This window comes from Microcaecilia unicolor, chromosome 9, assembly GCF_901765095.1.
Source record: "Microcaecilia unicolor chromosome 9, aMicUni1.1, whole genome shotgun sequence".
NCBI lineage: Eukaryota > Metazoa > Chordata > Amphibia > Gymnophiona > Siphonopidae > Microcaecilia > Microcaecilia unicolor.
This window is the reverse complement of record NC_044039.1, coordinates 98,299,742-98,312,870: the sequence shown is the minus strand read 5'-3', so window position 1 is coordinate 98,312,870 and position 13,129 is coordinate 98,299,742. Positions and strand designations below refer to the sequence as shown.

At 42.7% G+C, this 13,129-nt stretch overlaps 1 protein-coding gene across 5 annotated transcripts in view; it reads right to left on the bottom strand.

The window, feature by feature from the left end:
* The window catches only part of C9H15orf41 (chromosome 9 C15orf41 homolog), a 493,434-nt gene that overhangs the window by 401,082 nt on the left and 79,223 nt on the right, over positions 1-13,129 (bottom strand). For 3 of the 5 annotated variants that reach the window (XM_030213799.1, XM_030213800.1, XM_030213802.1), the window contains exons 2-3: positions 7,022-7,067; positions 643-707 (exon numbers count right to left, since the gene is read on the bottom strand). The exons of 1 other annotated variant lie outside the window; for it this stretch is intronic. In XM_030213799.1, coding sequence (XP_030069659.1) covers positions 643-707; positions 7,022-7,067 — 111 coding nt within the window. The remainder of the gene's footprint in view (positions 1-642; positions 708-7,021; positions 7,068-13,129) is intronic. One more of the 5 variants, XM_030213803.1, reaches the window with a different exon arrangement.

Below are 13,129 nucleotides of genomic sequence, written 5' to 3'. Positions count from 1 at the left end.
TCCTCCATGAAGATAGCACATCTATTAGGAGAATGACCTTTTTACACCTCTCTTTTTTTGCCCTGTGAAGTCAGCTTCAGGTTTACCAGGGCTTCCCTTTCTGTTCCGTGGCAAGTAGTTTCCTAGCAGCCAGTTCTTCCTCTCCTTTGCTTTCTTTTGCTTGAATCTCTTCTTACTATGCTGGCTGTTCTGAGTGTAAAAGCCCCCCCCCCCCAAAAAAAAAATCCCCTTTTTCACAGTTGGGGAAGGCTGCAAACACTAATACCCTGCTCTTTGTCATTTGGAAAGAGTTTAAGCTCCACCCCCTCTCTGTAACTCGGAAGAGTTTCTAATGAGATATTCTGCCTTCCTGCAAAAGAAATGGCTGTGCGTACAACTCCCAGAAGGTTTGGTTCCATCCAGCCTGCCTAGCCTTCCTGTTAGTTGCTCCTTCCTGCCTTTTCCTCAGAGCTTCTGGTAATGCTGGGAACACATTCCCCAGGAATAGGACAGTGAGGTTTCTGAATAGGATAATTTCATGCCCTAGTTTTTCTCCCTTTTCCTGAGGGACACTGATCCATGCCAGGTTTCCCTGCCTGCTCAGACTTCTTTCCAGTGTCCCTACAGACCTTGACTGGCATAGCCAGTCACACCATACCATACCTTTGGTAATAAGTTTCCATGGCCTCCGGAGTATGATGATTGGCATGTGTTCTTTTCATCCATTTCTGGAAAGAAAGATTATTTTTCAAATCACAAACACTCAACATTGAATTTTTCCTAAAAAGAAGCTTATGCACACATTTTCAGGGAATCAAGTATGAATGCTATCCATATGTTATATAACAAAAGAGAGGGAACGAAGTACAAACTAAAGTCCAAACAAAAAAAACAAGGCTCATTCATTAAAGAACTGTGTTCCATTTTTAAAGGCCCGTGGTGCTGCTTTTTTTTTTGTTTGCTATCCATATGTTACCAGGGTTTTTAAGCTCCTTTCCTTTAATCATGAAAGCAGCTATTATAAAAAAAAAATTGCAAACATGATACACTCCAACTGGTGGTTAAACTACATATGATCATCTCTCTGCTCCAAATGCTTAGAGGACCTGAAGTGTATGGTTACTAGTTTTTCCATGCTGATTTTGTTTCCTTGAAACCCTCGAGACCCATCCAGATGCTTGGGTTTATGCTGTCCCTACCAGCACATTGAGAATGAGAACTACTAAGCTGCTTTCTTTTTGGAACTACAAAATAAATTGAACAACATCCTTTTGTGTCTTCCAGAGGCAAACTGAAACCAGAGCTTCTAACTGACCAATTTCAATAAGCTCTGTCAGAGTGTGGCCATATTTAGGTGAAAATGAAAGGGCGATTCCAACACCAGATGAGGCCGGGTAAACTCTAGACTAGAACATAACCTTCCCAAATAACTTGTAGTAAGATTTGTTTGTTATCTGGGCCCATTTCTGGTAAAATGACTTCAGTCAACCTCCTGCCAAAGGCACCAGAGAGCAGGCCTGTAAACTTTCATTGTGAATTCTTGGTAGTACCCATGTTCCTGTAGAGAAATCTCAGCCTCCTCTACAGCTACCTCAAAAGAACAGACCTCTAAAAGAAAATCTACTGCACTGTAGTACTCTCTTCCTGCTGTATATCTCCTGAACTTCCTAAAACATTCTCTACACACACACACACACACACACATACACACACAAAACAAACAAAAAAAAAAAACTTTAAAAGAAAGTTTGGGGCAATCTTCTATAAGCCTAGAAACCTTGGACTCAAGACTTTTAACCAAATTTTCTAAATCCTTAATGAAAAACAAACCTCCTTTAAAAGGAAATTTACTGAGAAGTATTTTAGAAGTAACATCTGCAGATCAATTTCTGAGCCAGAGACAATGCTGAGCAACTACAAGGAGAACCATATTTTTTTTTGCTGAAACTAATGATTATTTATTTTTGTTACATTTGTACCCCGCGCTTTCCCACTCATGGCAGGCTCAATGCGGCTTACATATTATATACAGGTACTTATTTGTACCTGGGGCAATGGAGGGTTAAGTGACTTGCCCAGAGTCACAAGGAGCTGCCTGTGCCTGAAGTGGGAATCGAACTCAGTTCCCCAGGACCAGAGTCCATATCTAATATAATAAAATGCACCGTGAACGTTCTGAAGACAACGTTCTGTGAAGCCGGAAGCTTGAAGCCGGAAGTCTGAAGCCTTGAAGCCTGAAGCCTTGAAGCCTTGAAGCCATCTGACGTCACTCCCAGGCTGAGGCTGAAGGGTTCGGGGATTCGTGGTGTGAAGCCTTCAAGCCAGCCAGCCGTCTCTGCCCCGCCCTCGCGACAAAACAAACAAATCCGGAAGCGAAACGTCAGGGAAGGAGGCGGCGCTCCCGACGTCTAGCCTTCCCTTCGCTGTGTTCCGCCTTGTTTTGAAGGCGGAACACAGCGAAGGGAAAGCTAGACGTCGGGAGCGCCGCCTCCTTCCCTGACGCTTCGCTGCACGAACCGCCACGGAGGTAAAGTTAAAAAGAATTTAAAAAAAAAAAAGGGATGCATGGATGCGAAGGGGTGGGGGGGCATGGATGCGAAGGGGTGGGGGGGGCATGGATGCGAGGCATGGATGCGAAGGGGGGGCATGGATGCGAAGGGGGGGGGGAAGAAGAGGGCGGGCCAGGCTGGGACATGGGAGAGAGCGTAGCATGGATGCGAGGGGGGGGGTCATGGAAGGGCGAGAGGGGACTTGCTGGAAAAGGATGAATGGAGGCGGCAGGGGACAGAGGAGCATGGATGGGTATGGATTAGGAGGGCAGGGCACAGGGAGAGAGGGGAATTACTGGAAATGGATGAATGGAGGGGGCAGGGGACAGAGGAGCATGGATTACAGAGCAGGCCTCAGGCAGAGAGGGGAAATGCTGCATAGGGAAAAATGGAGGGGCCAGGTGACAGATGAGCATGGATGGGCATGGATTGGAAGGGCAGGACTCAGGGAGAGGGGAATTGCTGGATAGGGATGAATGGAGGGGACAGATGGGCATGGATGGATATGGATTACAGAGCAGGCCTCAGGCAGAGAGGGGAAATGCTGGATAGGGAAAAATGGAGGGGCCAGGTGACAGAGGAGCATGGATGGGCATGGATTGGAAGGGCAGGACTCAGGGAGAGGGGAATTGCTGCATAGGGATGAATGGAGGGGACAGATGGGCATGGATGGATATGGATTGCAGGGCAGGCCTCAAGCAGAGAGGGGAAATGCTGGATAGGGATGAATGGAGGGGGCAGGTGACAGACAAACATGGATGGCCATGGATTGGGAGGGCAGGGCTCAGGGACAGAGGGGAATTGCTGGAAAAGGATGAATGGAGGGGGCAGGGGACAGATGGCCATGGATTGGGAGGGCACGGCTCACACTCTCTCTCTCATATACAATGTCTTTCTCACTCTCACACACTCTGTCTCACACTGTATCACATTCACTCTCTATGTGCCACACAGTCACTCACACACTCGCTTGTTCTCATACACTCACTCAAACAGAGAATCTGTGTCACACACACACTCTCTCTCTCGCCCACACACACACACTCTCACTCACACTGTGTCTCACATACACACTTGCACACACTCTCATTCTCACACACACACTCTCTCACAAACACACTCACACCCAGACTCACGCTCTCTCTCACACAATCACACTTTCACTCCGACTCTCAAACAGTCACTCTCACATACACTCTCCCAAACATACACACTCCGAGGAAAACCTTGCTAGCGCCCGTTTCATTTGTGTCAGAAACGGGCCTTTTTTACTAGTAATCATATAAAGCATCCACCAAATTGGTCATGCCAAAATCTCCAAAGGTGGAACCTGAATCAACCCCCACTGACAACTACATAACTTTTTCCACCACCAATTGCTCTGACCACCTAAACACACCCAAGCTACACAGCATCCACAAATAGCCGCCTACAAGGCTAACACAGAGACTTTAAATGCTTGCTTCAAAAGAAACTCCATCCTGTGCTCCTGGGGATTTTTCAATATACCCCCCTCAACTGGGTTAGTAGTCTTCTTTGTCACATCCAAAACCACTAGATCTACGTTAGGCAGCTTGAATCTATCAAATTGGGTAAAGCCTAACACGAAAACTGGCATCTGGAACTTCCCATTCCTCAGAAATGATTTGTCACCTGAAGGATACAGAATGTCTTGAAAGGCTTTCTGATACCAACCAAAAAGGGGTCAACTAGAACTGGGCTTATCCACTGAAATTTTAAAAGTAGACAAAAAGAAATTCAAGCAGCCAAATCCTCCTTACCAAAATTCCATAGAAGGATCCTCTCCCAGTAGAACTTTATCACCCTCACAAGGATCTCTTCTTCTACCCCAAACTGCTGCTCTGTGGAATTTATGTCTAGCGCCTCTTCCGCTCCAGAGACTTCAGAAAGCCTATCCTCCTGATCTTCTACCTGATATATTAAATCCCATTACCCTTACCAACCTGGACCATTTAACATCTACATTAGGAAAAGAAGCAGGGACATTAAATAAAGCAAAAGTAGAAGATATACCTCTGCCCATGCAACAAGATAATTCAGGCAAGAAACTCTGAGCAAAAACTTAATCCTGTGACCTATTCACAAGGGAAGGATCCATCACAACCAGCAGAGAGGGAGACAACTGAAGAGGCTTGTGTCTGGAAGCAACCACCATAGGCACTGCAAACATGGCAGCAATTCGTGCCAAATTAGGTCTGCCACCACTTCAGCCACATTAACTGCCTGCTGTGCTTAGCTGGAGGAACCTGAGCACCGCTCAGCTGACAGTCCTTCAACACTGAGCGAAAAGGAAATCACAGCTTTCTTCTCACACTGCTGGCATTTTCCCACTGCATCAACAGCCAACCATCATGCCCCATAACCAGAACAGTGCTTGATTTTATCCTGTAGCACTGCCATAGTGAAAACACATCTCTGCACTGAGACTAGTCTGACAATGGAGTTAAAAACAAAAGCCTTTCCAGAACAGCCTTATTTTTTCCAGGTAAACCATAGTAGGTAAACAAAAAAACAAAGAAGCACCAATACAGGCAACCACTAGTCAAACTGTCTGTTGAGCAGCAATTAAGTTCAGGCACACAAGGTTCCCCCCCCCCCAACCCACCCAAGGTGAAAGATTCAAGGCACAAGAAAAAAAACACTTAACCCCTTAAGAAAAAGGTTGGGGAAAGAGGAGCAGGAGGGACCTGTCACACCCCTATTTTTTTTAAACTGACCAAGCTCCTATCAAACCACCAGAGGATGTACGGGAAGCCTACCACTTGCTGGAGACTGAGGAATACCAACTGGGCAGGGGCTTGCTCAGGGTTCTTAAATGATAACACTACACACAGTTCAGTAGTTCTCAGGCACCTGCTGGAAGGACAGCACAAATCCAAGCATCTAAACTGGCCTAGTGCAATGATTAAAGAAGAAAAACATTTCAAAAGTTCTGGCTGGTTTAAGCAACATCATTTATGAGGTTACAGGCAATATACAACAATCATTCTGTGACCTCATTTCTAACCTCACCTGTGTAGAATCTAGGCCAGCCAGTTATCTGCATGTACAATCTCATTCCTGGCCATCTTAATGAATATTGGCCACGAAGATACCAGTTTTGGATATCAAATGGCACCATGATTAGTAGACTTCCAAATATAAAATTTCATAGGTTAAACTTCCAAATATGACCGTTTATCAAGGATCAAGAGACCTGTCAAAGAGCAGCCTGTAAACAGACATTTGAAGTGCTGCCTATACTTGAACCAGGATAGGTAAAACCAGGGAAACAAATCAAACGTTTAAAGTATCCTACTGAAATAGCTTGGGTTGCCAGCATGAAATTGTAGAAATCCTACCTGAAACACAAGCACTCACATAAGCCAGGTCTCCCATAGGAAGGCTACACAGGGGATTTAGAGATAGGATGCTTGGGCAAAAGCCACAAAGCCTTGCAGTTAGACATGTGAAGGAAGGGGCGCTCACTGTGAACTGAAGCAGGGAATCCTGCTAGATCCTCTACCCACAATGGATGAGTACAGAGGAAAATGGCAAGTTATAATAGATACAGTACTCTCTTGTAAGGAGCATGCTCTATGGCTGGCAACTGAGTTATAACTTTATGAGGGTGCATCAGAGTAACTGGACAACTAATTTTTTTCTCTCAAGATCTACTATGTTGTTATTGCTACATTACTATTCTAGCATTTCCCGTGAGTACATCTGTAAAAAAAAAAAGTATAGTGCACACAGTTTCCATTTAACATGCAGCACCATCTACAATTTTTCTACACTGCAATACAATGTACAACATATGTAGAAGCCAGTGGGGTAATAAAACTGAATTTCATCAAAGTTTGCTGAGGGCTACAGAGGACGAAAGAAAAACTTCCTTCCACGTTATACTAATTTTCTTTCAATTCAATCCGTGATCCAGCACTCACACCCACCTTTACTGTACTCTTCTACAATCAAATTGCCAACTGGAACCAGGAAGAGCAAAGTAGTTAAAAACTACACAGATCTAAAGGAATAATTCACAGAGGTCTGCCAACTTGAGTGACACCTGTCATGGGGATGATAAATGACTCTATTTTCTGCCTCTCTTGCCTTCTGCCACTCCAGCAATGGTCATTTATCTTCATCTCTGTCAGCAGTGTAAAGCAGTCCTGACGCTGAAGTCAGCAAACATTTAGCACACAGAACCAAGCAACACAGGGAAATTATTATTGTCAGAATAATAATGGTTTAGCATAATTTATTATAGGTCCACCAAATAAGCAAAGACGAGATGTTATTAGACAGATGGATGGGTAGACTTGGCAGCCATCCACTGGAGACTCAGGCGGTGCTTGATGTGGAAGGGGAAAAAAAGACAGGGGCATCTTTACACCAATCAGAAAGTTGGCAGTTCAATTACAAAGAAATAAAGGGACATTCATCATTCAATTAGGCATCTGTCAAGCCTCACAAAGGAGAAAACTCCTAACCTGGTACTCCTGGGAGAAGATGCTCAGCAGAGTGCACTGCGATTGACTGGAACAAATAAAAGGAGGACAAAGTTAATTAATGGCATGCAAGAGGATAAAATAAAAGGCGGCAGCTTGATAAAGGTAGGTGCAGCTACCCTGTAATACAACAGAACATGAAAACATGGAGGAAGAAGGGGGGTTGTTTAATATTAACACCTCAGACAAAAGCTTACTGCAGCTAGGTCAAGACAGTGTGCATGCTCCAGCAAGGAAGGAAGAGGACTGGTTAAAACAAAATTTCAAAGTAAAACAAGGGACTTGTTTGTCTATTCCTATAGCACTTTCTGAACATGCCAAGTGATATCTATGATACATCTCTGAGTTAAAAAGTTAGGAAAATGATCAAGAACGGAAGAGAATGCCAGCCCCAAATGCTAAGGAGTTGCAAACCACTACTGGTCGGACACATTTTGTAACAAGAACAAGCACAAAAATTCAGTCCTTTGTCAGAAGACACCATGTGAAAAAAATCCACAAGATGCTCACTCTCTTGCTCCACTGGCAGTGAATGCACTTGCCAAAGTGACTGTCCACTTACAGAAAGGCATTCCTCTTCTACTCTCCTAGTTACTAACATTGTTGACAGGACAGGTGGAGGCAGTAGGTCTGGATCTAGCAGCAAGGTACTTTAACTGCTATTTACTGTTTTTACATAGGAAAAATACATAATTTGTTATTTTTATTTTTTACCAGTGTACCTCAATTTATGACTGTACACCATTTAAACATAAGATATATCAAGTATTAAACTCGAAATGGGATACAATGAGGAGTTACTTTTCCTTCTTTTATTTAATGGGAATCAATACTATACTGTTATTCTTCACAATTGTCCTCTGTGGACAGATCTAACTCATTGCATCTATACTGCAATTCATTACATCTGATATATTTTTCTAGTGGATGCAACTTGAACAACTTCCAGTTGCAATAAATCAGCTTTTCATAGAACTGCAGAGAACAATGAATAATTAAGATTCTTCTGCCTTTCAGGACTGCAGAGATTAGTTTCCAGCTTCAAGATTTGCTAGTTGCCCTTAAATGATTTTCACCCCCGATTCAGCTCATACTAGCTTTTATTCTGCTCCAATAAACATTTATACATTTGGTCTCTAACAAAATGTTAATTTGGTCTGAGTACATATTGGAGCTCTTGTTTTAAAGGAATTTCAACAGTGGCAATTCTGCTCACTCCTACCATAAAAATAAATTATGAAAAGATGTGATATCATAGATGCAAAATAAAATAAAAAGTTATATGAAAAATTAATAAAATTTTATAAATGCCTTTCATTCTTTTTTCACAGCTAAAAGCACTGAGATTGATAAATCTCTATATTTATCTATATATCTCCATATTAGGGCTGCATTTTGATTAAAATTTTAATCATGATTAACATAGCTTTGTGTGATTAATCGCGATTGCAAATTTTCATAAAACTGTAGCCCTAAAGAAAAAAAAGTAATGAAAAAATAAGAAATACAGAATGCAATTTGAAAAATTACAAATTAAAGAATCTAAAACAGAATGCAGAATAGCTATAAACAGCCTTAGTTTTACCAGCCTAATCAATATATATATATACTGATTTTACACACACATACTGTGTGTGCGCGCACATTTAGAAAATTTTTGAATGGTTGAAATACATCATCCAGTCTTGTAAAGGGATAAAATAAGAATTTGTTTTATTATAAACTTAAACCCTTTAGAAATTCAGTAACGGTTAAACATCAGTATACAAGTCATCTGCTTTAAGCAAATGTTACCAATGTATTTAACGTTAGAACTAAAGACAAAGTTTGTTTGTTTTTTCATGTAATGTAAGGACTCTTATTAAAGCTTAGCACACACTAATGGACACATACACAAAGTGCCACATGGCCCATAGGTATAAAATAGGACACGCAGCATTTAGCGCACAATAAGCTTAATAAGTATTTCTTTTACTAAAGATTAATTTACTGCCTTATGTAGGTCTCAGCCATTTGATCTATGTATAATATGAATTATACTTTAGACATTTCAAATCATATGTATTTCTGCAGACCTTTTTTTCATCTCAAACAGGATAGGCACCAGTAATCCTTGCCCGACAAGTAGCAACGGAGTGGGGGGGGGGAGAAAGGAGCAGCAGGCTTGGGGGCAGCAGTGCTCAGGCATGCTGTGGGCTCTGCCGATCCTCTGCCCCTCTGATGTCATCTTCCTGTTCCCGGGACAGAGAACCCAGAGCACACATCTGAGCACTGTGGTCCAGGACTGCTTCTCCTTGTTTTCCCCCCCTGCTGCTGGTCGAAACAGCAGTGGCTGCTGGAGAGATATGGCAGATGCTGAATAGAAAGGGGGGGAGAAATGACAGATAGAAGAGAGGAGATGCTGGATAGAAAAGGGGGTAGGACACTGTATAGAAAGATGGGGAGAGAGAGAAGAGGGCATATGCTGGATGCAAGTGGGGAGGAGATATGGGCAAGCTGTAGGGTAGACACAGTCAAGAGGGAAATTGAAGATTGGATCGTAAGAAAGAATTGACTCTGGACAGAGGTAGAAAATAAATTGAAGAAAACAGAAAAGAATAGGAGGAGAGAAAAATGGCAAACAAACAGGAAACCCTGGCAACAGAGTTAAGAGAAGACGAGAAAAGTAGAAACCAGAGACCGGGACAAACACAATTGAAAAAAAAAAGTACTTGGCTAGACAACAAAGGTAGAATAAAGAATTTTATTTTGGGGTTAAGATAAAGTAGTGTGGTAGTTGTGTTAATTTTTTGTTTTATTCGTAGATGTTAATTTGTAATGTAGCAAATGGAATATGTCAGTTTTTGAAATTTATGTCTGCTATCTTTACAGCAGTACAAGGTGAAAATATTTTTATTTTTCTGGTGTTGTCCTGCATACCAGAGTCTGGTTTTTGGGGGTTCAGCTGGATTTTTGTCTACATATTTTATTAGTTTATGGTCACTCTTAGGGGTTTCATTTGTTGGACCTAGGGACTGGTGTACTATTTTCAATTATGCCTTTTTATATGCTCCATGGCAGGTAAAATGGGGGTGGCTACAGTGGGGGTGGAGCCATAGCAACCCCACCATTAAGGTTGGCCCTGTATAAGTACCGGTAGCTTTGTCCCTACAAAACACTTTCAGCAATATTATTCATCCAGGGGCCATTTTATTAAGCAGCGGTAAGCCCAACGTGGGATTACCATGTGGCAATCCAGAACTACCTCTAGTCCAATGTGGGTGCCGGCAGTAATTCCACCCCCAGCATGCGCCATTTCCGATGCTAGGGAAAATAGGTCCCTATTTTTTACCACAGCAGTTATCCAGTGGTAGGAGCTGCCCGTTTACATCGGGTTAGCACGGGAGCCCTTACTGCCACCTCAATGGGTAGCAGTAAGTGCTCCCCCCCCCCCCCCCCATGGCCATGTGGTAACTGCAAACTTACTGCACAGCCATATCTTTTTAGCCATCAGAATGTGGCAAAAATGGCCACCACCACTAGTGCAGGGCCCCTATTACCACAGTTTAGTAAAAGGGCCCTTAGGTAGCTATGTTAAAAATCCACATATAACTTGAAATGTCTGACAAACATTACATAAGTGGAGTGGAAGAGTAACCTAGCCCCGTTCAAATTCCACTGCTGTTTCATGTGATCTTTGTTAACTCACTTAAACCTCCACTGGTACAGCTTAGACAGTAAAAAACGGCGCCTATGCGCATTCACCGCCACCTTAGTTCCTGCAGTGCTTGCACAGGGTGCCGCCTATGCGCATGCACCGCTGTCTTCCCGCTTGCACGCGGTACCACTTCCAAAACCAGAGAGTACACTGGCTGGATCGTGCATTGCTGCAGATGGTTGGTGTCGCCTGTTTGCCGCTTGTCAGCTGCCTGATGCCTGCACACTCCGTCTCCTGTACTGCTTGAAGCCAGGAGAACGTCATCCAGAAAGCTCAGCCGCAGCCGTTGTAGTAGTAAAGTAACTTACCATACAAGGCCGCTGCGGCTGAGGTGAGCTCTCTCGACGACGTTCTCCTCCTTCCCTTGGCTTCAAGCAGTGCAGGCACCGGCAGCATGGGGGGGGGGGGGGGGGTCCGGTGTGTGTTGCAGGCTGCACTCGCTGCTGCAACCCAGCTGTTCGGCAGTGGCAGCACTTCACCTTGGTTGGTTGTGCAAAGCTGACTCCTATGACCTGTTCTTTCTTCTTTGACTGCTGGCACCTTGGCTGTAGTAGGGGTAAGGTAAGGGACCGTTCCCACGGCGCATGTTGTGTGTGCTCTGGCTCGCTGACTTTGTGGGCTGCTGGGTTCCACCTCCGCGGCACTTGCAGAAGCTATCACCTGACCTGTCCCCAACACAGCACAGGACAAGGAAGTTGAAGAAAACAGGAGATGGGGTGTTCCTATCTAGTCCATACTACGGACTTTAGTTCACCCAAAACAATAGCAAATGTTAAAACAATAGCAAAAGATTATTCAAAATAAATGTGTAGTCCATCTGTCAAAAGTCTAAAACAGTTCCAGTTGGATAGACATTAATTAGGCAGTGCCTTAAAAGGTTGTGGTGGGATTTTGTTTTAACAGCTTTTTAATTTATTTGAAAGCTTCCTATATCTAGATTTAAATATCATAAAATAAAAATTGATCACTAAAACAGCTTAAAAATTATTATAGCTGGTAGAAATAGGAGTGATAATCTTTGTATTTTGTGCTCATTTATCTACGCTGTTCTATACAATACAGATGGCAAAGTTTCAGTGAGAATATTCTATTTCTTGACCTTTGAAGTCAGAATGATTGAATATTTTGACACCCAACAGACAGGACTTAACAAGGATCTGGGTTTTCTAGCCCATTATAAACCATAAAATTGTATTTCTCTGTTTAATCACCCTCCTCTCACCTACCCACACCCATCCTGTTAGAATATCAATGAAATGCTTTGATGTCCCCATGCATACCTCCTACCCACCCTGTCAGACTGTCAAAGTAATGCTTGGATGTTTCACTTATATATACTATCTGCTACCACAATTGCATATTTCCGATCTGACGAAGAAGGGCAACCTTCGAAAGCTAATCAAGAAATGTATTAAGTTATGTCCAATAAAAAAGGTATCATCTTATTTTCTTTTTCATGTTTTATGTTGTTTGATTTCTATTGATAACCTATTTCTTGACCTTAACTGTTCATCTTAACTGTTTCTGTAATCTGCCTTTGGGAAGCCTGGTGTTATAAAATAACAGCAGATAAAGACCTGTATGTGATACTTTATATCCGAGTTTGATTTGTCCTTGCCATTCTCAGGGCACAGACCGTAGAAGTCTACCCAGCACTGCTCTTGTACTAAGTTCACTTTTGAAGCTAAGGTCGAAACCCCTTAAAATTTACACTCCAGCCCATCCATATCTATTCAGTCATGATCAGGGCATAGACCGTAGAAATCTGCCCAGCACCGGTTTTGCTTCCCAATTACCGGCGTCGCCACCCAATCTCCGCTAAGATTTTGTGGATCCATTCCTTCTAAATAGGATTCCTTTGTGTTTATCGCACACGTTTGAATTCCATTACCGTTTTCATCTCCATAACCTCCAATGGGAGGGCATTCCACATATCCAAGATGGAATATACTGAAATTAAATGAAAGCAAAATTAAACTCTCCTTTCATTGGGACACATGGAATCAAATATGCATCTGATGTCTGTTTCAGTGGCCCCAAACTAGGTGAAAACATCTCTGCTTGAATACAGGGGGAGTCCCTATAGCTAGCCCCTCCAAATGACACAATGATTTAAAGTGAAATTAGTACTCTAACCAATGAAACCAATACTTCCTCTGTGTACCATATTGCTGCACAAGCCAACATGTTTGAAAATATAAGTGAGATTAAATAAAAATGCTATCAACAATAAAGAATGACAAAGATGTAGCAGCTCATAGGTTTGCTTGCTTTGTTTTGAATTTACTAGATGATGGCTGTGTGGGGAAGGGGGAAACATAGACTAACTTAATTGGCTTCAACTTTTTGATGTCATTCCGTCTCCTGTTTTCTTCAACCTTCTTGATATCGGA